Source organism: Bombyx mandarina, chromosome 08 (genome assembly GCF_030267445.1).
Source record: "Bombyx mandarina strain Sakado chromosome 08, ASM3026744v2".
In the NCBI taxonomy this organism is placed as follows: Eukaryota; Metazoa; Arthropoda; class Insecta; order Lepidoptera; family Bombycidae; genus Bombyx; species Bombyx mandarina.
In genome coordinates this window covers 3,137,477-3,165,278 of record NC_143215.1, presented here as the reverse complement: position 1 = coordinate 3,165,278, position 27,802 = coordinate 3,137,477, and the positions used below count along the sequence as shown (strand labels likewise).

Here is a 27,802-nt window from a genome sequence, read left to right as displayed (position 1 = left end):
ATCAAAAACCCTTTGCCTCCGCATCTATCACTGTCAGTCAAAATAAAATGTAAGGGAAATAGCGCCGCAGTGCCGATGACAGCATGTACGAGTATATCAAGCTGATTAAAAAGATGTAAACGTCAGTAATGTTGCAGCTGAACAAAGAGTTGACTCTGATAAGTACATAAATGTTTCCTGGAGCCACTTGAGATGCCTGTCAAGATAAAGCTGAGCGATATTTATGTAATATGACAAAATCGTTTTTTGTTTTCGCGCAATTTCCGACAGCTGCAAGTACCTACTAATATTTCACGGTTACTACCAAGGACATTCTAATGTTCAAATCGGTGATTTCTTTTGATCTCCTAATCATACATCTTACTTATTTACTTAGAAGCTTTATCGAACGACATCTTCTATGTATTGTAATAGTTATTGCTACAAGGAAAAAATCAATATTTATTACAACATTGTGCATTAGCTAATAAATTTTAAAAATATGCAGTTCTTTCAAAATAATGAACCTATCTCTTTTGACTTCGTAATAATATTTTAAACGTTGTGGCCAGTTATTGGTTTAAGCACGTATTTCTTCCATAGAATCAGACGAGGTCCAGTCTTCTTCAGCTCTGATGAAGTCAATAATGTTTCATTCCAGTCACGCTTGTGCGGATTGGGCTTTATGACCCGGTACTAAATCTTGCTCAAAGGAATATTCTTTTTTGTGGAATTTAAACTTTCTCGAGATTCGTTTATTGGTTCCTCTGGTTTGATGTTGTGATTCATAGCTTTCTGTAAAATATATATCAGTCACTCCTTGATGGTCAACATAGTACCAAACCACCACTGAAGGCAGATAAAGTCCATATTATAATATCCCACTGACTGAATTGAGAAGCTTTTGTTGGGTTTTAAAACTAACCTAAGGCGTTCTGGATACTAAAATGTTGCTTTATAGTAAAAATATTCGTATGTCGTATCACTCTTGTCAGAGCGGTCGTGGTCGTCACCCAGCATCATTGCTGTGGGCAGATGTTATGCGCCTCACGAGCAACCGTCACTCCTCCCGGTTCTGGGAACTCGACGCGTACCGCCTAAGAAGTTGTTTTGTTTTAAATTTCTCTACTCATTTTTCAAATATCGGTTTTGTAATTATCAGTAAATAATACTCTAATAAGATGCGAGTCATCTTTAAAAATACCCGTCATGATTCTAAGTAAATCCATTTCCCTTGATGATATGTTTTGCTTTCCGACAGGATTTCTTTGGATTTTCTCCATTATTAATCGCTTTTTAGTATGAAAGTTATGGGGGGTGACTAGATCTCTATTTCCATCAAAAGCAAAGGACTCTCTCTCTTCGATCGGTTCCTCACTGCTGAGGATCGTGACTCCGTCCGATTTCGTCAACCAACTGTCTCCATCGATCCCGCCCTGCAGCCCGGTGGAGTGCGTCGCTGATAGGCATCCCCAGTTCCTAAGCAAAGGACAACATTCGATTAATACTAAGCAGATTAAAGAGTTTAAAATGGTTTATTCCTTTCCAATACAAAGTAGGTATGAAGCTAATGCTGTCATAATATCCTTCGGTTTCTATTTATCATTCAACTCCGTTCTAATTTCATATGAACATTTAATTAAGTGAGGCGTGAAAATGATGAAACAAAATGAATAATATGGATTGTCCGAATTACGAATATAACAATTATTGTTTTTATTATAACAACACTATTAATGGCCAGTCTTTTAAGTACCAAAAAGAATAAATACATCAGCCCGCCACAGATCTAGTTAGAAATTATACGTTATTTCGTTAATTGGATCCCAATTGTTTTGATACGATAGAAAGAAAGAAACGGTCAATGAGTATTGTGGCCTTAACGAACTTACGCGATAAAAACGTTTTCTGGCTCGGCTTCCGTGTTGTTGTTTGACCCAGCCTTTCAATAGGACGTCTGTCTGACGTCAACAATGATTGGAAACTGTAGCAGGCCAATTTAGACGAATTTCGCTGTCTTTCTTCAAGATTGGAACCTTTTTCGAATCAGGTGAATTAGGTACTACAATTAAATTTTTTAATTCAACAAGTCTGATAACATGACCTCTAAGTTGAATTAAATTTAATTTTGTTTCATACGTATTTCGTGATATAAAAGCTAACATTTTCGTTTTAATAATAAATTTAGTCACGAACTTAACATAATGAATACGGATTCAAAATATTGTTTCAGTTTGTGTTTGTGTAATGTAATACCGGTTATTCAGGTATCAAACCTTTTAATTTTGGCCGGGCGCGCCTTATAAGTGGGTCTGAACTAAAGCGAACTTACTGTAGAAGGTAGGAGGTGATTTAAGTGACGCCCTAAATTATTACCCTCGCCCTGTATCAAGGCCAGCTCAAGACAGAGCCCCGGAGAGGTTAGAGGGGCGACCGAGGTCATCAATGGCATCCCTAGGACTTTTCTACGGCGACGAATCGACTCTAAGTTGGCCAACACAGTCAGCTGCGAATCAAGCCGCCTAGGCAGTGTAGTTCATGTTCTGTGATACCCCGCTAGGCCAAAACCAGTCTGCATTATAGGGCCGCCATACAACGCAGTTCATAGAAACCCTACGGCCTCTATTTCATCATTCACTCGAATTATCGCATCGGAGCTCTCTCTCAAGCTCCTCTGCGTCTTTATACAGGACTGGCGACCCGCCCTCGCTTCGCTTCGGAAACATTAAATTTTATTATTGATAGCTGAGTCCGGCGTTGTAGCCCGTGGTTATTGTCGTACCGCGGGTGACGCCGCGAGGCGAAGCTAGTCTAAAAAAAGTAGCCTAAGTTACTCTTTATATCATCAGCTACCTATCAGTGAAAGTCTCGTCAAAATCGGTCCAGCCGTTCCAGAGATTAGCCGGAACAAACAGACAGACAAAAATTGTAAAATATGTTATTTTGGCGTATGTACCGTATATATATATATATATATATATATATACGCATGCAGCAAAAAGGGGTTATTTCAATATTACAACCAGACACTCCAATTTTATTTATATGTATAGATTATGGACTTACAGAAAGCGACAATCTGTAGCAACCGGCAGCAACGGAACATCAAACCTGTAATAACTTTTATTTAGAATAGTGACTTTAGGTACTTAAAAGCAGAATATAGAACCCAATTTATTTACGCTCTATCGGTGGGGTGGTAACCTCTCACGGGTCAGTACTGCCGTCCTGACTATTTTTGGCGTAAATCAGCCGAATGAAACACTAAATTAGGTTTGCGTGATGCTATCGCGTGTCAAAAATGTGAATATCTAGTAGGTACGAACGCAGTTTTTACTGAGTTCGGCACGCGGAATAATGATTGTTCGTCACGTATTACTTATCAGGATTTTGATACATTCGAGCTAGTGCAAGACTCGGGTTCCTAAGCCAGGAAATTAATACACAGATTGCAATAGTTCACTTAATTCTGTTTTGCTTTATTTGTAAGTCAACTTGTACAGTCTTTAGATATCTGCTCGCTACTGAATACACTGCTTTCTGTTCCGTTTTTTCAGACTACCGCCTTTTTTATTATGTCACGTCCCCACTACTGTAATTGCTCCCAACAACAGTGTTGCTATTTGGCAATCCGAAAATTGCCTTAACATTAACAAATTACTAATTTTACAGCAAACCTTACACTAGGCTACTTGCCAACCCACATAATATCTATATATAATGCTTTTTCTATTTTATTTACTAGGAACTGTAAGTTGAAATAAACATGGCGTTGCTCTGAGAACAAAGAAACGACATTCAAAGTCCACCCCTCTCAATTCCTTATAAATAATTATCTATATATTAATACGTGAAGCATAAACTTTGTATCCCTTTTTACGAAAATTGCGCGCACGGAGGAGTATGATATCTTCCACATTTATAGAGAAGATAGAGAAGAAGCGCACAATGCTAATATTTTTTTTAAATAATGCATAAAAGATACATTAAATCAATAAAGAAAACATTACACACACTACATACCATGTATTTGACGCACACGCGCATCCATAGTATTTATTGTCAAACTTTTGTTCTTGACGTCTGTCGTCAAATTGAGAATAGATTAAATATTGTTTGTCTTTGTTAATATTTTTTATAGTGTAGTCTTGGCGAAATTTGTGATTATAGAAGTATAAAATACAATCACAATATTGTACAAACTTACAATTCTAATTAATTATAGTCGAATTTCGACTACTGCGGGACCTCTAGTCCAATTTAATCTAGTAACAATATGCCCGAAAATGGCAGATGTCATCTCCCTCAATACCAATGCATGCACTGAAGTATGAAACCTATGGAAATGAAACGTCAACGGCCCTCCTGATGGTGAGTGGTTACCGTCGCCCATGGACTTCAGCAATGCCAGGGGCAGAGCCAAGCCGCTGCCTACCTGCTATTTATATAAGCAATTGTACGTATAGAACAATATGTCGTGTCCCTACTATACAGGTCTATGAATGCATGTCACCATTATCGACAGCGCCATCTATATGATTACATAGAACACAGTACAAATGTAATTTAAAGAAATATAACTAGTTTCTTTACATATATATACATATACGAAATAAAACGTCCCTAATATATGTTAATTAGAACCGCAAAAAGGACGAGGCAAATTTAGAAAAACCCTTCAGTGCCTGAATACAAAACTTCTTAAGGACACTCACTGATTTTGTCTGGGAATCGAGTTTGGACTCCGCGATGCGATAATATACCCATCTGCTATCAATATAGAACTCACCGACTGCTAGACCAACAAAAATCAACAAGTAAACAAAATGGACATAGTTATTGGCCTATTCGCTATACAACTGTCATCCGTGTTCAATGTAGCCGTGCTTTCGTAGGACGTGACTACGGAACTAAGGGAAACGATACGCTTGCGTTTTATTTAATGGCATTATCTATAGTTCTATAGATACCGTAGGCCTTAGATATGATAGTCTCCGTGAACGAGAATGTCACCAGTCATCTTGTCAGATCGAAGTTTGGTGGATGGTGGCAGGCAGGATGCTGCTAATTACCCGGTCGAGTTTACAATATTCCTTTTTTTTTATTGCTTAGATGGGTGGACGAGCTCACAGCCCACCTGGTGTTAAGTAGTTACTGGACCCCATAGACATCTACAACGTAAATGCGCCACCCACCTTGAGATATAAGCTCTAAGGTCTCAAGTATAGTTACAACGGCTGCCCACCCCTTCAAACCGAAACGCATTACTGTTTTACGGCAGAAATAGTCAGGGTGGTGGTACCTACCCGCGTGTACTCTCAAGAGGTCCTACCATCAGTAATTACGCAAATAAAATTTTTTGCGGGTTTGATTTTTATTACACGATGTTATTTTCCTTCACCGTGGAAGTCAATCGCGAACATTTGTTGAGTACGTATTTCATTAGAAAAATTGGTACTCGCCTGAGATTCGAATACCGGTGCATCGCTCAACACGAATACACCGAACGTCTTATCCTTTAGGCCACGACGACTTCGATACCAATCAAAAATTCATTATAATAGCACGGATGTTATTGCTTTGTCGATAGATGGACGAGTACAAGAGGTGTCTTTTAGACCATGACGTCTGGCAATGTCATTTTTTTTTCATTAAGACAACGCGATTGCACTTATCAATAATTCGAATAGAGTACTGCCCTTTATTGTGGATTGATAAAGAAATGTAATTTTTATTTTTTATTTGCTTACTTACTGCTAGTAGCATCCAGGGTTTTTTTTTTATTAGCTTTTCCGAACGTGTAGTCGAGCGTTCCGATTCTGCTTTCAGTGTGCTTAGTGCGAGTTTTTTAACGTTCTCGATAGCGTAAAAGTTAACTCAAATTTGTATGCAGCTGGAACAGCGCCCCTAGCGGCAAACGTAGGAACCCTGTCCAGCTCCATACAAATTTGGGTTAACTTTTACGCGATCGAGAAGTAAAAAACTCGCACAAAACACACAGATACTAATAATAGGTTGTCGTGAAGATCCAAACGTACATACATAACTTAGTGAAAGACAAAAAAAAAACAATAAAAAACATCGATCAACTTAGTAATTTGTAAAATCATATTTGTACTGGTATTATTATCGTGTAATTGCCTATTATTATGTTTAGTGTTGGTCGCCCTGAAACATACCAGGAGGTGAAGTGTGATTGACCTGACTTTGTTGTTCGTAATATTTTAGGTGTAAAGTATATCAATACAGAATGGTACGTATTTGAAGTTGACTTTACAGTGTGTTTCGTAATCTGGGTGGGATTGCTTGATTATTTTTATTGCATAGGCGGATCAACGAGCTACTAGATACCAGAATACCGCCCCACCCATTTAGAGACAAGAGTTTTTAATTCACTATTGTATTATTATATAAAGGGAGTCCCGAAGCTTCTAAGCGGATACAGGCAAGATGGTGGCAATATGGTATCACTTATCATCTATCTCGAGGACTGTGGTGTTAGAACGTTTTGTGAGCTGATAGCCGCCTATTTCGGTCGTGACAACAACAACACGGAAAACATTACCCATTTATTTCTTTGAGCTTTCATAGACGTTCATAGAGTCGAATAAAATTTCCTAACCGGTCCGACTAATTTTAGTGGACGTCGAACCTAAAAGCCACCGTTACTTCTCACGTACTGTGAACCAAAAGATGAATGAATATTCTATAGCTCAAACGACTAATAATTCATTGTGCGAATGTTAAAGCTATAAATAAATTGTTTTAGAATTTTCTGATGATTCAGATTTTGAACGTTCAATAGAATTTATTATATACTCGTAGTAAAATTTCAGTATGGCATACTATAACAGATGCAGTATTCGAAGGTAATCATAATGGGAACACGTTTCACGTCATAAATACCTACATCGTAACTTAGATAAAAATATCTAGAACACCTTTGATAAATACCATAATTTTATGCTATTAGCAATAATTAGTCTTTTTTTCCCTACCTATGCTGATAGCCTTGAGAGGCTATATCAGCTTCTCCTTGACGTGTAGGTGAGCTCACGAGGCTCAAACCGAGTGTGTTGCTAACTGGCTCTAGTAAGAGCAGTGCTTCGCAGAATCTACCACCGGATCGGAAACGCGACCCACTGAGAAGATTCGGTGCGAAACTCAGTGGGCTGTGTCTGTGGATTAATTCCCTCGTCGAGCCCTTCGCCACAAGCGACGGGTTCGACGAGGACGGTGACCGGTGCTTGTGGTACCTAAAAGCACCGTTAATGGATCGGAAGGATCCGTAATGACGTGTTTTGGGCGACGTCGACTATTTACCATTCCGCTACAGGATCGGGTATGTAATTCCCAGCAGCCACGACAAGAGGGTTCTCATGTCGTGCCGCCTTCTCAAAGTGGCGCAATGATGCCGACTGTAGATACTTACTGACTGAGTCAAGCTCCAGGTCATCATGGAGATCCACGTTCCTCAGGAACCATGGTACTCTGACGGCTATCCTGCAAAAACGGGATTGAATAACTTGAAGGATAGTTCGTAAAATATAGCTTAATACACGCAATAATTAGCAGACGCACACACATATGTTTGTCGGTTTGACTATAGATATAAGTAGTAACATGCCTCTTCCTTTATCAGCACAAATAGTGTATTTATTATACCACATGATTTTGCGTACATTTGGATTACTCTCTGTTATCATAAAATACGGAACTTTATGCGCGTTATCACGATGAGATTTTTAACTCATATCAAGTTAGATTTGACGAATTATAGTATTTAAGTCGTCTTTGTTAATAACAAGGTTCAAGTTTATTAGATTGCACGGTCGTCATTTAAAAATTCAGACACGTGCAAACCGTAGACGTTGATTTCGCGAAGTGTTTACTAGACAATAGGACCTCACGCATTCGAGAACGGTCATAACTAACGTGACCATTTTTTTCGTGTCAAAGCGGGACGCCTACGGAATTTCGTATATAAATAAATACATTTATAGGGTATGTCGGGGCGGGGTAAGATGTAATATTTAAGTGCAAAATAAAAAATATGGTTTAAAAAATGACTTGAAATAATTTATTATGGTATCTTACCCTCACTGAAATCTTAATTCTTACCCCAGCTTGCCCTTAAAGTAATATTTATAAATAACTAGCTGACCCGGTAGACTTCGTAGTGCCTTAATCGAGCAATAAAAGACCTAAACTTTTGTATAAAATAAACTTAAAACAAACAAAAGGAATCCGTCCGACGGGGGACACATCAAAGGGAAAACAAAATTGTTATTTTTATTTAATTCCGAGCATTTTCATATTTATCTACCTTTTAAACCTTCTCTGGACTTCCACAAATAATACAAGACCAATATTAGTCAAATTGGTCCAGCCGTTCTCGAGTTTTAGCGAAACTAACGAACAGCAATTCATTTTTATATATATAGATAGAAGATAGATTTCGCAACAAAAAATTACTTTTCTACAGCAAAATTAGAGTTACTTAATGTATTTTGTAATGCAATAAGGTATTTGGGATAAGTAAGTATTCGGTAAGTTTCTAATAAACACATGCGCAACAGATAAATGAAAGCGGGACATTTTTGTTCTTGTTGGGGACAGCGGGACGGACGGCCTGAAAGCGGGATAATCCCACCCAAAGCGAGACGTATGGTCACTTTAGTAATAAACCACTCTGCATCACAATCAGTGTACAATAGAAGCTGATTTTATATGTTACGGCCGTAGGTTTCGAATGTAGACACTGACATTGGAACCGTTTTGGTTCTTAATACTGTTATTATGATTTAGTGCGTTTGCGGCCCAGCTGTGTGACACGTGCTTGGCATGACGTCACAACCTCGAACTCCAGGTACAAGTTTTCAGTTGGTATTGTGAACTGGCATCACCATTGGTATGGCTTAGTTGGTTATCATCATTCTCCTGCCCTTCTCCCAGTCACCTGGGGTCGGTGCAACATGTTTTCTCCTTCCATGCTCTTCTATTATATACTATTTTACGCTCACTCCCCTCTTACACACATCGTCTTTCACGCAATCCATCCATTTTTTCTCATTGTCTAAGCTCATTGTAATGTCGTCCCATCACATTTCCATACCATCCCAAGCGTGCACTTCTCAACTTCTCTGTCACAGGTGCCACTTTCAGACTTCCTCTAGCCTATTCATTCCGTATTCTATCCATTCTCGTTACTCGATACATCCCTCGCAATATTCGCATCTCGGCTGCATGCAATCGCCTTTCATCTTGTTATGGCTTGTTTGGTAAGGTAATTAAAAAATAAGGTTTATGCCCTTTTGATTTTAAACAGAAATTCGGTATCGCAATACTTTGAGCTGAGTTTGGTCTTCGGCTCTTTTCCTTCATATCTACCGGTCGTGATGTCCTCCTGTTGAGTATGTATACACTTCGAAACTGCTCTAGGCCATCTCATCGCTTGCTTATTCTATGAGCTGTGGTTTGTGGACTAGGTAGTTAGTAGGTAGGTGGATTAGGCATCGAGGGTTGTGAAAAATACTCTCATACCTACATTTATTGTCTATGGTCAATTTTTTATGTTTTTTTTTTTTAAATGAAGACCGAACAGCCGGGTACTGGTTTCTCCTTGGCTTGTTAATCGATTTTTTCTTCTGTTGTTTAATTTAATTCGGCCCGTCAATACGGGCTCCAGTGCTATCCGTTCACCATTAATTAAAAACAATTTTGAAATAGTCAGTTTTAATTGGCAATATAACTAATGAAATTGAGAAATAAAAGCGAAAATCTAGTACCTACATGAAAATTATTGATAAATACTGTTTTTTCTTTTTAAATTTATTTACCCCTTTGTTTATTATATTAATTAATAAACAAAAGGGTATATTTAATCTAAGAAATCGATGTGTAAATCTTGAGGTGTCAGTGTTTACGGCTGAGCTTCGATCATTGAGTAGGTACCTACCCTACACTATATCGTTATAACAAACATCGTCATGTAAAACATATTTTTATTTTATTACGAGCAGATAGGAAATGAGAATTGTACCACTAGGGACACAACTCATACATACTGAGATCTTAGAACTTACCTATATCTCAAGGTGGGTGGCGCATCTACGTTGTAGATATCTATGGGCTCCAGTAACCACTTAACACCAGGTGGGCTGTGAGTTCGTCCACCCATCTAGCAATAAAATAAAAAATTAAATTAGATTATTGTTTTTGAAGAAACAGATCGCTAAGTTGCAGCATAGAAAAAAAAACAAAATTACCACGTAGTTGCATTCTGTTCATTCCCACGGCTATTGTAGTGTCCTGTACGTCCTAGGTACAACTGGGTCGATAGGCGTGGGCGATAAAAACTACAAACGGTCGACATCCGCTCCTAACAATAAGGTCCCGCGCGTGCGATCTTTATTCAATCACTAAACACACTAGGTACATATGCGTGTTAAGTGTACCATTGAAAAGGTCATTTGTCTTCATTAATCGTTATGGTACCGGGTGAATGAGTATGACATCCGTGAAGAAATTTAGGTTTGTTCACTGAACATAAAAGATTCATATAAGTATTTAATTGTGTTTCTATAGGTTACGTAGTAAGGGCTAAAGCACCAGTTCTAAATAATTCAATTTTGGAACGCAGTTCCTTATGGGACGATGCGGAGGGGTACCCTAACCGGAAAAAAACGTCCGTAACGTAAGATTTTTATTAGTAATGCACACAGTGTACGACTTAACTTTGTAATAAACAACAAAAAATAACGTATTTTTTATCATTGATTGATTACGATCTCAGAGCGTTCGTTTGCGCAATACACTAGCTCTTATGCAAACAACCGTGAATGAAGTGTACCACAATAAGTTCGCACGTTACGAATGACCGTGGATTGTTGCGAAAACTCCACTTTTATTTTCTTTATACCTCGAATAGAACTTAAAATTAATATTTTTATAATAAGGAACTTTGTTCCTATCCGTTGTCCCACGACACCACACATCTTTTTATATATTTACAATGTTCGTATTGTTGACACCTTTAAGACGTTCCATCATGACTTATGCAAGTGTAGTGTTCGCTCACGCGACCCGCATGCACATAAACCCCCTCCGGGTCATCCAATCCCGTTTCTGCAGGATAGCCGTCGGAGCACCGTGGTACGTGAGGAATATTGACTTTCACGACGATATGAATTTAGAACTGATACGTTAAATTAGTATCTTTAAGGTAGAGTCAGAATGCTACTACGACTAAGCGGCGCGACACGATAATCCTCTTATTGTGGCCCCCGCTAATTACATATCCGACACAGGCGACGAGACAACGCAAAACCGCCGTCGCCCGGTAAATGTCGGATGTTAGTGTTAGCAAATTCTCTTAGGTTGAGTCCGTGAGCTCACCTACCAGTCCGAAAGTAGCAGGAATAGACCCCTAGACTACCAGCATATAGGTAGGGAAAAAAAAAACTTGAAGACGTTGAAAAAGGCGGACATAAAAACGCCTTGCTCTTGTTGGTATTTACATATTATTTTAAAGAAAACCTTTCAATTTGCAAACGCAAGTTTCTTAATTTATTAATTTTAGTAAAACTGATAAATTATGTTTTTAGTGCAGATCAAAATTATGAAACAATCAATGAAAAATGTTGGTACTACTGCCACTCTTAATATTTTTGTTTTAAAGTAACGCCATCTATTAGTGTGGATGAGTTGCCTCGACGCCTTGTTACAGCAAAATTTATTTGAATGATTTATTTCTGTCTGCAAAAGAGAATAGATGGCTCTTACATAGCTGTTCATTTTCTTCGCGAGATGTCGCTAGTTGTGACGAAAATTACAAACTATTGAATTTTTATTTTTTATTTTTGATCATAGGACATAGATAATCATACACTTTGTTTTTGATTGAACTATGATTGCTATAAGACAGATATAGATTGAAGATTAATCTTGACTTATAATCTTTTATATCAACTAGTTATATGTACATATTTCGTAGAGAGTTTGATTATGTGACGAGGAAATAAAATAAGTAGATAAGTACAATAGGTAGGCAAAAGCTAGAAAATTCGTCTGATTTTGACTTTGTCGCTTTGCTGGTACCTAATTAGCTTTGTAAAAGACATAAAGTGTTGACTTCATTGTAGTGTTACCAAGTTCTACATTTCGTTAACAGTAGATCTGTGGTACGTTTGTTGAAATTATAAGCTGAAATATTTTGAAGTCTTTTTTCGCGGCCGCGATGTCCGTCGTCGTCGCATGGTTGTCGCCAGCATTGCGTTGCGCTTAGTTTTTTATTATGATTAAAGTATTACTGGTGGCTCGGAGGCCTTTCCAGTTTCACCAGGACAGGTGGGCGAGCAAAGAGGGGTGGGATTTGCTAACAGCTGCCCGAGCGCCTCCGAAGGAGACCTAACAACTCAAGAGCAACTGCTTCGCGAATGAATCTACTACCGGATCAGAATCGCGACCCGCTGAGAAGATCCGTGAGATACTCAGCGGGCTGATACCTGGGTTAGGTTGCACGTCGACCTCTTTGTCGAGTTCGACGAGTACGGTTACCTGGGTCCCTAAGCATGCTCCTAGTGTTAGAGCTGAAGGCCTCTAATGCAAAGGTTATTGGATCTGATGGATCCGTAAGGACGTGTCTCGGGCGTCAACGGTGACTGGCTCCTGCGTGATCAGGATTCGGAGAGTAGTTAGCGGCGGCAACGATAAGGCGATTATCATACAACACTACACTCGCGTAAGTCATGACGGGCCTTATGCAAGTTTTGTAAAGTGTCACCTTGTTCCGAAGGGACATTTTACTCCGCTTACAGATCATGGGGTAGAGTCTGCCGAGAATAAACGCGGCACGTTCACGTATTTACTGTAATTGCGCTCAATATGAGACATCAAATATTAAGTGTATTATCTATGGACTTCAGCATTCTCTACATATATTTTACATAGGACGCCAATCGGGGAGTTTGTGGCCCCAAAAAAAGCCTAAAGTAACCGATTGAATTAATAACTGATTTGTTCCAAATTGAAGTTTCCTTAATTTCTACAAAGACTAATGACTGTAGCTAAGTTACACTGACCTTCATTTTCTATCGTCTAAGATGTACCTAATTATTAAAATTATGTGTTCATTTCTTTTATTAAAATTTGTGTTAATGTACCACTTTATTTTTATAAATACGTAGGAATGTGACGTTCCATGGTGTTGTTCATAGTATGAACAGTGAATGAACGTGTTCCGCACGTTTTTTTTTTTTTTAAGTACCTAGATAGTTTGTTCGATTAATACCCAATGAATAGCTTTAGGGGATCGGTCATTCAACTTTCCGTTTCTTGTTTCGGAAAACGTTTTGCGATGTATTGCGAAACGTGCTTTTTTTCTTGTAAATTTTGATTTTAGACGTTTTTGGATTTAAACTCACTACGAGACAAAATGTTGATGAAAAATTCTACTTTAAAATTTTCATTTCGCTTACAGAAAGCATGTCTGTTAGAGGATTTTTTTTGGAGTTTACTCCTTTAGAATCGATTTACATATATAGGCCCGGGGTATGAAAATTATGGGGACCAAAATCGTACTAGCATGTCACACGAAATGCGTTATGCGCATTTCGTGTGACATGCTAGTACATGCGCCGGCAGTCCGCCACAAAGCCTCGTACTGATCGCGCGTTTCTCTCATTATTGTATTTTCATATATTTGTTAGTCGTTTGTTTTGTGTCTCGTTAATTTGTTAATAATCTGTAGTGTATCGTGTTGTCGTAATATAGAACTATTTCTCGTATTGTTTCGTTTAATTTTTTATATCCAGTAAACTCCAGTCGTGCGTCGGAGCGGACACACACACTTTTTTTATATGTATTTTGCTTTAAAAAAATTTAGAATTGAATCTCGATACAGGAAAAAATTAAAATGAAAAATGCTAATTTTGAATTTTCAGTCCGCTTACAGAAGACCTTTTTGTTAAAGTTTTTTAGTTAATTTGTTGGAACACTAGGTAGAATACTCGACTTTTCATTAACATGGGTGACCAAGCTCACAGCTCGGCTGGGGTTCAGTGTTTTTCTTTTCATTTTTTTTTATTGCCCTTGTACGCAGACGAGCATACGGTCCACCTGATGGTGAGTGGTTACCGTCGCCCATGGATTTCAGCAATGCCAGGGGCAGAGCGCTTGGACACTACAACCAAACCATTCAAAGCAGAACTCCTGCTTCGGGGTAGGAACCCTATTTCTATCGCAGTCATGTATTTTGCCTAGAAGGCAAGTGCTTTGGGCAATAAAGTACCTACCTCACTAGTAATGGTCGCTAATGAAATGCTTTACGTAAAAACGGAACGTTTTATTGAAATAGTTGCGTCACGCAAGCGTATCGTTTGTCGAAGGATTTTCCACGTGGTGACTCACTGATAACGCGTTAAAACGAATGATTTGAACATGCCTTGCCGTGTTCTGCCAATGTTTGTCCCAATATCGTGATGTTGTTGGACCAAACAAATTTGACACGTCATTTTTTTGTTAATCCGAATTATTCATGCGCTTTTTCTATGAGCGTCAAGATTTTGAGCAATTTGATAAGAATTTTATGAACACTTTTGACGCGTTTTCCCTGTTCTCGTTTAGAATGTAATAATATTATGTTTTTTTTTTTTTTTGTCAAAGGTAGTAGGTGGACATTTGCATAGTTTACAAGCACATAAAATTTGGTACCTATCGCTTTTGTTATATGAAACTTGTTTGAATAAGTAGAGTAGAACAGTATGATGAATTGCTTAGTTAGTTTTTTTTTCGATATTTTTTTGTATTAAATTACTAAATATTTAATTAAACGTTGTTTTTTTTAAATATATAACAACAACAAAACTAGATTAAAGAAAAGAAAGAAGATATTTAACAACGAAATATCTTCAGAAATCATAATGGTTTGTTTTGACGTAGGTGATCTCGCTTCTGAGATACAACGTTAAAGGGTGTCACACACGGCGAAGATACTTATTTTATCCTAACATGTAATACAATATCGCTCGCTATATAATATTTTGTATGAAGATACTGTAATATGAAACTATATATTATCTTAACCATGTGTGATAGTTCATACAAAATGTATAGCGAGCGATATTGTATGTTAAGATAAAATATTATAGTAGGTATCTTCGCCGTGTGTGACAACCCTTAAGATTTGATCGTGCCAATGATGAAAAAATCCACGAGAATGAATATATATCATTTAGCGTTTGATTAGATAATTTGGTTAATCAAACGAACACGTTTCATTTTTGCTTATTTACGTTACGTAGATAGTTATTCTGCGTACTTATAAATCATGAATTTAATCATAATTTAATCATAAATTAAATGGAACGTAAAATTGTAAATACACAAAATACATTCAAATGAATGAATGTATTTTTGTGTGTTTGTAATTGTTGTGTTTCGTAAAATGTTTCATAAAAAAAAAATGTTAGGTTTTTTTTTTCTTATGAACTCTGCGCCTTTAATTCTGCTGTAAAGCAATCGTGCCTTCTAGCTTGAAAGCTTTAGGCAATTGTCATTAACAACATTTATTGAAATTTCGACCTCATGCCTAAAGGTGTACGTCGGTATTCATGTTCAAAGAAAGCCGATCATGGGCAATGGGCATGGTAGGTATACTGGATAAACAAATATAAAAATGTAAATACTAGGTAAATATCTGACTTGGACCTAATATTTATACTAGATAAACAAATATAAAAACGTAAATACTAGGTAAATATCTGACGTGGACCTAATATTTATACTAGATAAACAAATATAAAAACGTAAATACTAGGTAAATATCTGACGTGGACCTAATATTTAACGATAGGAAACATGTGATTTCTTTTTTTTTTTTTCAATTATCGATACAATTTATAATAAATGAAACGACCTCGCGTTTAAAGGTCACATTTTACGTTGTACACGTATTCAAATTTAGAAAATGTATAAGGAAAATACGTCACTTATTCTTGTGTTTCATTCGCCGTTTATTGGTAGTTTAATAGTGAGAATATTGCTGTTAGACTGCTGAGCTAGTCGTTCTAGTCGCTAAGGCTTTTATGGTGCTTTCAGACTACGCCTATACTACAGTGCCCTAAAGTATAGCAGCGTATACTTAGCCAATAATATATAGGACAGTGTGCTTAGTGCGAACGTTAAAAACGTTCTCGAGAGCGTAAAAGTTAGCTCATATTTTTATGAAATGGAATCGTTTGCCGCTAGGGGCGCTGTTCCAATTGCATACAAAATTTGGTTAACTTTTACGCTATCGAGAACGTTAAAAAGCTCGCACTAAGCACACAGTACAGTGTGAACGTGTCCATAACAATGTATGGTGCGCGACATTGTTGTGCTCTGAGCTATATACTATATGCTATTATATTATAGCGTAGTCTGAAAGCAGCTTTAGTCCCGACGCAGACCTCCCTCCCCCCTCGCACTGCCCCCGCACCGCCAGTATAGCGGTACTTGTGTTTTGTGTTCTATTGCGATTCTTTCAGCGTTCAGCACAAAAAAAAAAACCTAGCGTCTATGTCATGCATGCACGGAGCGCGTGCGCCGTCCCCCCGCCGCGCCCTCCTCCCCGCGGCTCCTCTATATTTACCGGCGCGGCGTGGCGGCCGCCGAGGACCGTCATTAGTCCGCAGTCGGCTTCGGTACCGTCACGTGCAATCCTCGCTATGTCTCCTCTCGGTCGCTTCTCAACACCCGATGTTGGCCCGCTCACCAACATTACGTAGGTAGCCGCGCGTCGGACGCTCTATAGTATTTAGTTAGATTTAGGATTCTTCACGCGCTTTCCCCTTCACCATGGTGTCCAAGACTCAAGGAGCCCGCGTGCTCGTTTGGGAACAACCTGGACTAGAAGATCAACGCAGCCCTCGCTACACTGGTGAGTGCAAACGTACCTACCCCCTAGTTGCAGACTTCAGTCGCTTCCACGGAGTGACGTCACGGGCAAGGACATCCACGGTCGTGTCGCTTATCGGACACGCCTTCATAGCTAATAAAATTAATCAAATTTATCGTATCTACTACTTATTTGAGATGAACACGTGTTTCTCGCGTGTTGCTACGTGGTTAAATATTTTAAATGTTGCTTTTTCCTTTATTTCCGTGATAACGCGATGAATACTCACGTGTCAGGCTTTTCGACTCCATTACTCAGGTAATACTATAATTTAATAAACGATTGAATTAAAACTGGTTTTACGGTTTAGTCTCGCTCTCGACTGTCGGTTGTCGGCTATCACGGAAACTGTAAAGTAATCGAAACGTGTATGTGTGTATAGACAAAATAAAACACGAGGTTAAACCGTAAAAGTAGTTTTAATTAAGAATCTAAGACTGCGAGAGCCGAAGAAAATACTGAACCGTTGAATTTTTAAGTAGATTTCATACGTGCATCTGCTCTGCTTGTATTTTTTCTCCTACCTATTGGCTGGTAATCGAAGGCCGCCGAAGGGGCTATTCCAGCTACACGCGGACGGATAGTTCACGGGGTCAATCTGAGAGAATTTGCTAACACTAGCCCAAACAAGGACAGTGGTTCATAAAATCAACCACTGAGAAGATCCAGCGAAGAACTCTGGGTTGCGTCTATGGGTTAATTTACTCGCCGAGCCCTTCGTCGCAAGCGACTGGTTCGACGAGAACGATGATCGGTAAGAACGACACGGTCCCGACCATAGGACACAATATCTAATAGAGTTTCATCGAATTTAATTTCCGCAAAACCCTCGTAAGCGTAGATATAAACCACAAGCTAAGGAATATGTGGCCCCAGGCCAAGGACAGAAGCTCGATCATGACTTCACTTTATTCTGATTTGATCTGCAAAATCTGTTTACTGGTTGGATATATTATCCGCACTGGTGTCTTCCCTATCCGGAGCAGTCCTTAGGCTACCGACAAATAGGTAGGGAAATAAAAGAGTGACTCCTTCTATTGCCGTATCTACCACGGAAATTGATGACCATGGGAGAGTATTATATAATTTAAAATTTGTCATAGAGCGCACCGGTGGGTTCCAACCTATCTGCATAACGCCTATTCTCTAAACGCTAAACTCAAATACATAATGATTGGTCGGTCTGATGCTAGTGTGCACGTCACACTACAGGTACCGGCGGAAAATCAGCGCCGCAGTACCGATCGAGTCGTTACTGTTAGGCATTGCTGAGCCGATTATCCTTTCCAAACCTCGTTTTTTATTTTTTATTATTGCTTAGATGGGTGCACGAGCTCACAGCCCACCTGGTGTTAAGTGGTTACTGGAGCCCATAGACATCCACAACGTAAATGCGCCACTCACGTTGAGATATAAGTTCTGATGTCTCAAGTTTAGTTACAACGGCTGCCCCACCCTTCAAACCGAAACGCATTCACGGCAGAAATATGCAGGGTGGTGGTACCTACCCGTGCGGACTCACAAGAGGTCCTGCCACCAGTAAAATTATTATTAATACCGCGAAGCTAACATGCGTTCAGCTCATTGATGAGACAGTCGTTAGGTATAAAACAGTTATGACTTCGTAATTATGTCTCATTGTTTTTTTCGACCGCCACAATGTTCCAGTTTCATGTGAAGCAGATTTTTCTTTTATTGTCAAACTTCGTGTTACCTGCATACGTTTTCAAATTAAAACACTTTAAAATATTTGTGAGCACGTGCCGAAATCGTCGTCGTCACACGTTTTATGTAAATTCGGAAACTGGGTTATCATCTGAACTATCTCGGTCTAATATACATATAAGGTACCGTCCGTTGATGGTTTTGATGTGACGATAAAAATATATTTCGGTTAATGTTACTTAATCTTCTCAATGCTATTTTATCGTAGGTATTCGTTTGTCTAAACAAAACTAAAAAGATAAAACTGAAATTCTTGATTTTTTTTAAAAATTAAGTGCTCTTTTACACACACTCACACACACACACGCATAATGACCTTAAATGATAACACCTAATGATCTCTCAACACTAGTCCGCAGCATCTGTTCACGACTTAACTTAACCTAATCTATCCTAAGAAGGAGGGAGCCTGGAGATCAGTAATACAGGTCTTTGAACCTAGTACAGACTTCAGCTCTTTCAAAGGCTTACAAAATAAATTATAAGGTTAATTTCCATTTGCATTTGTACTATACATTTAAGAGAGAAATAAATAAATTATTATTATTATTATTATCTAATGAGTGAATTCGCTGGCTGAAACATATATTTAAGGCGATGTTTAAACAAATTGGTAAACTATTGAAGAACGAGAGAAAAATATGTACACGTGTATTATAAACACATGGTTGTGCAAAACTAGTATTTACCTGCCACTCATAATGACGTCAGTCGTCGCCTTAATATACGAACGATTATGGATCAGTAGTTTCTTGCCCGACATTCACAGTCGCGGGTTCGATAATGCGCACGTAGCGTTGATGTAACTCATTATATATTCTTGTATTAGACTTAATTAATATTGTTCTCGTGAAAACAGTCTCTCCCGTGATCACGGAAACTGTATTTGAAGGGTCGGAAATTGTAATTAATTAATTTTTTTTGGGATTTTACTACCTGGTAACTAGGACCTTTCAGTCATGTCTTATTTTTAAATATTAAGAGGTGAAATAAATGAAATGAAGATGGCTAATTTGAGACATTAATCAACTGGGATGAAATGAGATGAAATGATATGGGATGAAATATAATCTTAGTAAAATGGTGGTCATTCACTGAGATTTTTTCAGTGGACCTTTTTGGAGGATCCCGAGAAGTTACGTCCAGCGGTTTTGTTTCATTTTCCCACATTTGTGCACTTTCACAGATATTAAACAGTTAATAAACCACCGTTATTATACATTTAAACCTGAAGAAACACTAAATAGACAAAATAAAATAAATCGCACAACTTCACACCTCGCGTTCCCGCCAAAAGGCCGGAAATTGTTAAAAGCGAGATTGAACCACAGAGTAAATTCAGTATAGTTTATTAAAACATTTGAGTCAAAACAGAGTGGTACATACATACAATACCGGTAAAGTATTTTTGCTGTAAACGAAGTTCTATTAAGGCTGTCTGCAAATTGTTGCGGTTTTACGCTGGCTAGACTGGGCCTCTTGATGAGCAATTAACTTGCATGTTTGTTGTATAATCTAGAAAAAATTCTTACTGGGTAAAAAGTGTAGTTTGAAAACTAAGTAAAACAACACCCGTGAATTGCAAGCGTAATTAAAAGATTTTTGTGGTTTTCATTCTGACAACTCTGGCCAAGAAATTAGGCGAAAGTAATAAAATTTGGAAGAAAGGCTGCTGTTAGAATCATTTCAGAAACCAATAAAACAGAAACATATATGTCATAAAAAGATATTATGGAATACAACGGATTATATATATTTTTTTACAATGAACCATAGTATAACTAAACTATTAAGCACCATGCTAATAATAAAATTTTAAAATTTATTAAATGTGGTTTTGTGCGTCTCCAATTCCAAGCCCTTTTTACTAAAATTGTATTGGTGTGTAAAGGTGAGTGACATTGATCGAAAGCTAGAATGAAATATTGTAGAAACCGCCATTTTGAATTTAAACTTAGGTTATAAAAAGTTTTGTCGAACTATATATGTGTATAACACACTTTATTGAGTCAAACAATTCAAGAATCCTATGGCTTTGTAACTCGAGAGCGTTTTACGAGAATACACGATACCGTATAGTTAAAATAACGAACATGTGACCTCGTGATTCATGGAATCTGTTTGGTTTACATTGACTAATTTGTGGTCTTTGGAAATCTGATAAAATTAATCTTATCATACACGCTATGGTCGGTCCATGAAAGCTGCGATAAAGGTTACCGGAAAAATAACATTTATAATGGCAACAACGCTAATTATGACAACACTTTAGGAATGGTGTTTGTAACTTAGCTCACGAATTTCTATGCCGCTGGTAACCTCAAAAGTTGTAATATTATCCCGCTACGCAATCCTTCAGACCGGAACGCAGAATAATTCTCGATAGACATGACAATACGTATGTAATTCATCAATCATATTTAAAAAAAAATCTTATCTTGTAGTAGTGTTTAAATTGGAATATTATCGCAAAGGTAAATCACCGATTAATGATAAATTAGTTTTGTTCCGCCTTTTTATCGATGTGCCATTAATATAACTGTAATTGGGAAGGTTAAAAATAGCTGTGATTCAATTTACTATAACTGAATCCAACAGAAGTCGCACACACAAAGTCGAATGTTCCTTTATAGGTATTTATAAAAAGGGAAAATGTAGTTTAAGAAATGGATGAGTAAATCTTGAGGTGTCAGTGATTTTTTTTTTATTGCTTAGATGGGTGGACGAGCTCACAGCCCACCTGGTGTTAAGTGGTTACTGGAGCCCATAGACATCCACAACATAAATGCGTCACCCACCTTGAGATATAAGTTCTAAGGTCTCACGTATAGTTACAACGGCTGCCCAACCCTTCAAACCGAAACGCATTACTGTTTCACGGCAGAAATAGGTAGAGTGGTGGTACCGACACGCGCGGACTCACAAGAGGTCCTACCACCAGTAATTACGCAAATTATAATTTATGGCCGAACTTCGATCATTGAGCGGACATATTTTGTTCCAATTGACATACGAGTGCACGTTTCTATATATTTTTATGGTTGGCAATGGGGAAACCAGCACATTGTTACATTTTCCTCCCACAAACTAACATGGTCCGAAAACTATTTAGCGATAGCGCCTCGCCTGATTAGCCCCGAACCTGATATATTATTGGTTTTGACGTAACAAGAACGAACAATAGAACGTTGACAAATTGATGTTACGTAGAAAAAACATATGCTTTTTTTTAAATAATTGGTTAGAGAAGTCATCGAGCCACGGTCTAATTTTAAGTGGTTAGCTATACACATGGCGAACTAAATCGCCAACCTTTACCCGCCTGCGGGATTCGAACACCGGCCCAGTCGCATCGCTCAATATGATTAGACCGGCCGTCTTATCCTTTTGGCCACGACGACTGTAAACGCTAGAATAGCTTTAAACATTCCCGGGCTGCACTCTCATCATTTTTAACAACACTAGAACGAAATAACGATGCATGTATTTAACAGTGTATATAATATATTGTATGTATGTATGTATGTATGTATGTTATAAAAATTGCGGCGGTAGCTATCATACAACGCAACATATTTGACAAATGCCTGAATCTCGTTTTCGATATTTTCAAGATAAGCTTGCATATATACAAGTTCTGAAAAACAACATTCGGACCGTCGGTCTACCGAGAAATTATATCACCCGCTCGGTGGAAGATCTTCCCTTTGTCGTATCTCTACAACCGGTGATCCCGACGTGATTTGAACACGCAACCTTCTCATCTGTAAACTGAACCCGATGTCGTTTTTTAGTGACGAGAATCTCAGCATCATCTATATATTAATACGTGAAGCAAAAACTTTGTATCCCTTTTTACGAAAATTGCGCGATCGAAGGAGTATGAAATTTTCCACACTTATAGAGAATATAGAGAAAAAGGGCACCATGCTAATATTTTTATAAAATAATGCATAAAAGATACATAAAATAAATAAAGAAAACATTACACACACTACATACCATGTATTTGACGCACACACGCAGGTATACTATTTATTGTCAAACTTTTGTTCAGACGTCTGTTGTCAAATTGAGATTAAATATTGTTTCTCTTTGTTAATATTTTTTATAGTGTAGTCTTGGTGAAATTTGTGATTATAGAAGTATAAAATACAATCACAATAGTGTACAAACTTACAATTCCAATTAATTATAGTCGAATTTCGACTACTGCGGGACCTTTACTTCCTTTAAATTAACCACAATGTTTTAAACTTGAACTACTGTATAAAACTATAGATATAAATATATATACAAAATGAAGCCGTAAAATTCTTAGCTTATTACATAGCTCACGATGCGACCTATACTTTTTTTCGATTACAAGGAAATGCCATTTACTACCATATTTGTTATTTGAAACGCGCAATAAACAATGGTTTGTGGTCGGCAGGAACCTAATGACTTAACTAACGTAGATATTTGAGTAGGTACCATCGTGAATACAATCGGTATGTTAATCTATATACTTATTATAAAAATGAATTTCTGTTCGTTAGTCTCGCTAAAACTCGAGAACGGCTGGATCGATTTGGCTAATTTTGGTCTTGAATTATCTGTGGAAGTCCAAAGAAGGTTTAAGAGGTAGATTAATATGAAAATGCTCAGAATTATATAAAAAAACAAACAATTTTGTTTTTCCTTTGATGAGTCCCCCGTCGGACGGATTCCTTTTGTTTTTTTTAAGTTTATTTTATACAAAAGTTTAGGTATTTTATTTATCTATTGAGGCACTACGAAGTCTGCCGGGTCAGCTAGTTCTCAAATAAAATTATCTCAATTTGAGTTATACGTTTATTTTGTTTGTGAGGCGTCTAATCTTTTGAATCTGGAATTGAAAAGAAAGAGGATTTTCCAAAAAAAAAATTTTTTTTTTAGCTTTAAGTTTTTTTTGGACGTTGCCTTCTCCCTAGAAGCCTGTTCGAAGCGAGATTCAAGTTTCGTAGCAATTCGTTACATTATTAATATCACGCTTAGTTATTACGCTTAGAATTAGTAAAGCGCCTTGCATGTAATCGATCTCAATAAATATAATACATACGTACCGAAAAACGGGCTTACTACTACTTCGACGAAACCGCAAGACGAGTTCCAGACACCTCTTAGCTGAATAATAACATAATAATAAATAATAACAATTGAAACATTCGTTATTTAGCTGGGTTAGGGGCCTAATATAGAAGGCAGTTTTATCCTCGATAGTGCGCGTCTTGAGAAGAGGCTTCTCACTCTGGAGTCCTAACCACTGGTGACCAATATTTTTATATAGTGTTTTTAGAAAATGGTATCTTTAATATCTTTAAAAAAAAAAAAAAAAATTGTGCAATTAATAAGATTTAAAATAAATATGGTAGTATATTAATAACAACGGATAATAAATAATCGAAATATATTCTGATTACTAGATAAAGTTTAATAAGAATTTAGTGTTAATAAAAAGGTTTGTTATTCATTGTATGAAAAAGATGAAACGATACAGGCTATCTGGGTCAATTATACGCTACTCATGAATAAATGGCAATCCAATCCGGGTGACGTCAGCTAGTTATCGGAATCGATTGATTGGGCGCGTTTCGAACAGACGCATCAACAAAATACTCTATATGAAATCTGTATATGTACATAAAAGTCGATGTGTTTACACGTTCCTTATACTATAGGGCCTATAGACTTCGAAACTTCTCGGCTGATTTCTATATGATATTTTCAAGAATACTTCACGCATGGCATTAGCGGGTGATCCAGTGTGAGATCTGTCTGCGTAGTGAGTTTTTTAAATAAATTTTTTTAACTTCAACTTTTAAACACCAAATTTTGGAGTTTCTTTTAATTACTACATATTATATTATTATTATATACTTATATGTATATAGTACTATATACTTCTCTATGGTTTGTATTATTGTTTGATTGATTAATATTAGACAGTAACAAACCGCGTCGCATAACTACAAGCCCATTAGGCGTCTTAACTAAAGGTCACAGATATTAGTTAAGTAAAATTTACAAATTTTCTTCAATCTTCGCAAGCCGCAGACATTATTAATACTACTAATCAATACAAAAACATTACGACCGTCATCGGTGACCACGAAAACTGTGCAGCATTCGAAAATTCAGAAATAATATGTAGACAATAATAAACGCGAATTTAACAAAAAAAAAAGCGTGGCAGTAATTTTAGTTTTTGCAAGTTCAAAGTTAATGTTACCGAAACAAATTACATCTGAAATTACCACAACAAAAAGCAAATTATATTGTTTGCGCGACTGGCCGTATTGGTCAGTGTGTATTGTGTGGTTTCTCGTCATTTCCGAAGGGGCTCGGCGGCTGTTCGCCTAATGAAAGATACAAATTATGTTACAGTACGCGCCCACTTTTGGTCACTGTTATAAATAGGTAAAGACAGAATAGTTGAATGAAGCGTTTTCTTCTACTCTGTATATCGACATTTTTGTATACCTCGTATTAACATTTTTAAGTTTTTTTTTTAAGGGATTTTATGATCTGGTAACTAAGACCTTTAGGTCAAGTCTTATTTTAATTTTAATGAAAACATTATTTATATGAAAAATGATATTATGAAATGAAATTAAAACGAAATGAAATGAGATGAGTTGATATGGGATGAAATATAATCTTAGTAAAATGGTAGTCATTTACTGAGACTTTTTCAGTGGACTTTTTGGAGGATCCCGAGAAGTTCAGCGTTCAGCAGCTTTGTTTCATTTTCCCACATTTGTGCACTTTCACAGATACTAAACAGTCAATAAACCACCGTTATAACTTATTTAAACCTGAAGGAACACTAAATAGACAAAATAAAACAAATCACACAACTTCACTCCTCGCGTTGCCAAAAAGTCCAAGTTTTTTTTTAGGACCAAAATATTTATGTACCTTTCTCTTTTCTGTTTGTTGAGCGATTTTTGTTTGTTTGTTTACTATAATAACATACACCTATCGAGAGGTGAAAGGCTATTTGGTTTAAGCGACATTTGGTTTAATACGCGACATTTATAATTTTATTAAAGGTGCGTTTTATTTGGTATTTTTTTTTACTGGTGGTAGAACCTCTTATGAGTCCGCACGGGTAGGTACCACCACCCCGCCTATTTCTGCCGTGAAGCAGTAATGCGTTTCGGTTTGAAGGGTGGGGCAGCCGTTGTAACTATACTGAGACCTTAGAGCTCATATCTCAAGGTGGGTGGCGGCATTTACGTTGTAGATGTCTATGGGCTTCAGTAACTACTTAATACCAGGTGGGCTGTGAGCGCATCCATCCATAATGCAATAAAAAAAATTATTTGGTTACTGATTTTGAAAGGGAGCCAATTAATTACCTTCTGGTTATCGTATGTTTGAAACAGACTGTTACATATTTAAGTTAGAGGAGTCAATTGACATTATTATGAGGTAGTATCCCCCTCAGCTCCCCAGAAAACCACCACCCTCTTGTGACCGTGGCCTTCCCGCCGTCCGAGCATTAACGCATGTTAGTTTCACGGCAGAAATATTCTATAGGTATATTAATACGTGAAACAAAAACTTGGAACCCATTTTTACGAAAATTGCGCGGACGGAGGTATATGAAATTTCCCACACTTATAGATAATATAGAGAACGAGTGCAGAATGCAATTTTTTTTTTAAATTGTGCATTAATAATACGTTGAATCGATAAAATAAAAACATTACACACACTACCATGTGTTTGACATACACCCTCATGCATACTATTTGTTTATTGTCAATCTTTTCTTGTTGCTTACATATTATAGTCTGTGGTCACATTGAGAATAGATTAAATAAATATTGTTTGTCTTTATTAATATACTAGCGACCCGCCCTCGCTTCGCTTCGGAAACATTAAAACACACATGAAACCAAAAAAAAAAATAAAAAAAAGTAGCCTATGTTCATCAGGGACAATGTCGGCTTCTAATGGAAAAAGAATTTTTCAAATCGGTCCAGTAGTTTCGGAGCCTATTCGAAACAAACAAACAAACAAATATTTCCTCTTTATAATATTAGTATAGATATAGATTTTGTCTAAAGTGTAGTCTTGACGAAATCCGTGATTATAGAAGTATAATAGTCTTTGACAATAGAATCATAATAGTGTACAAACTTATAATTTCAATTAATTATAATAGAATTTCGACTACCAGGGGACCATTAGTACGCAGAATGACGTAATGCGCCCCCTAAATTTGGCCAACATCGTTTGCCAATGTTACGCGCTGATGAGTTACGTAGCTAAGCTACGATAAATTATGATATTATCGCCAATAGTCACGATTATAAACAGTGCTATGGTATTAATGGATTTTACGTTAACTTATTATAATTTTGTAGTATCAAATGATAGCGTTTTGAATGGTGATTATTATTCAATATTCATTTCAATATTATCAATGTAGCTTAATCATGCTAATTTCTTTTTATTTATGATTTTAATTATCCCACCATTAAAATGCCCTTAAATTTTATAATAAGTATGTAAAAATGAAATATCTTTAGATATTTCATTAATGTCCTTGAGAGCACGAGTAGCTGGGCCGAAAATGGTCCATGTCCTTTCTATATTACCATAACGGTCGGGTCAATGTCAGGATTGTCAGCGTGCGTCACGAATCCAGTTTGACGGAACAAGACAGTTGACATTATGCAATATCTGTGAACCTATAAACCAGTTTTATTTTTGACGTCACAAAAATAATAATTAGCAGTTAATATCTGTTAACGCTAATGCTAAGCTAAGTTTGATCGCCATTTCGCGTTACAAGTCGACGATAGAAAAAAAGATCCCTTCATTATAATTTTTCAGAGCATTACGTACTTAGCTGTATCGATTTATAAATTTTGCAAGGCATAAAAATGCCTATATGCGTTATATAAATGGATGTGTTGTGGCCGAAAATAGTACCGCCTTATACCGTCGGTGTCGTAAAAGACCTGTTGCGTTGTAGTAATTGAGCATGGACTGTAGGTATTTATTGTTTTGAGATATTTATTTTATCTTTATATACGACAAATTAAAGACTTAATTCTAAAATTAATCTAAAGAAATGTTCTGTGCTTTATAATTCATTCTTGAATGTTCTCTTCATGTGTTCAC

The 27,802-nt window shown here is 37.1% G+C and overlaps 1 protein-coding gene across 2 annotated transcripts in view; it reads left to right on the top strand.

The window, feature by feature from the left end:
- Positions 1-27,802, top strand: part of Picot (putative inorganic phosphate cotransporter protein picot) — a 99,250-nt gene that overhangs the window by 49,587 nt on the left and 21,861 nt on the right. The window contains exon 1 of one of the 2 annotated variants that reach the window (XM_089729428.1): positions 16,623-16,897. The exons of the other annotated variant lie outside the window; for it this stretch is intronic. Within the exon in view, the coding sequence (XP_089585554.1) occupies positions 16,816-16,897 (82 nt within the window). The 5' untranslated portion in view covers positions 16,623-16,815. Of the gene's footprint in view, positions 1-16,622; positions 16,898-27,802 lie in introns of those variants that run through there. 2 annotated transcript variants of the gene reach the window in all.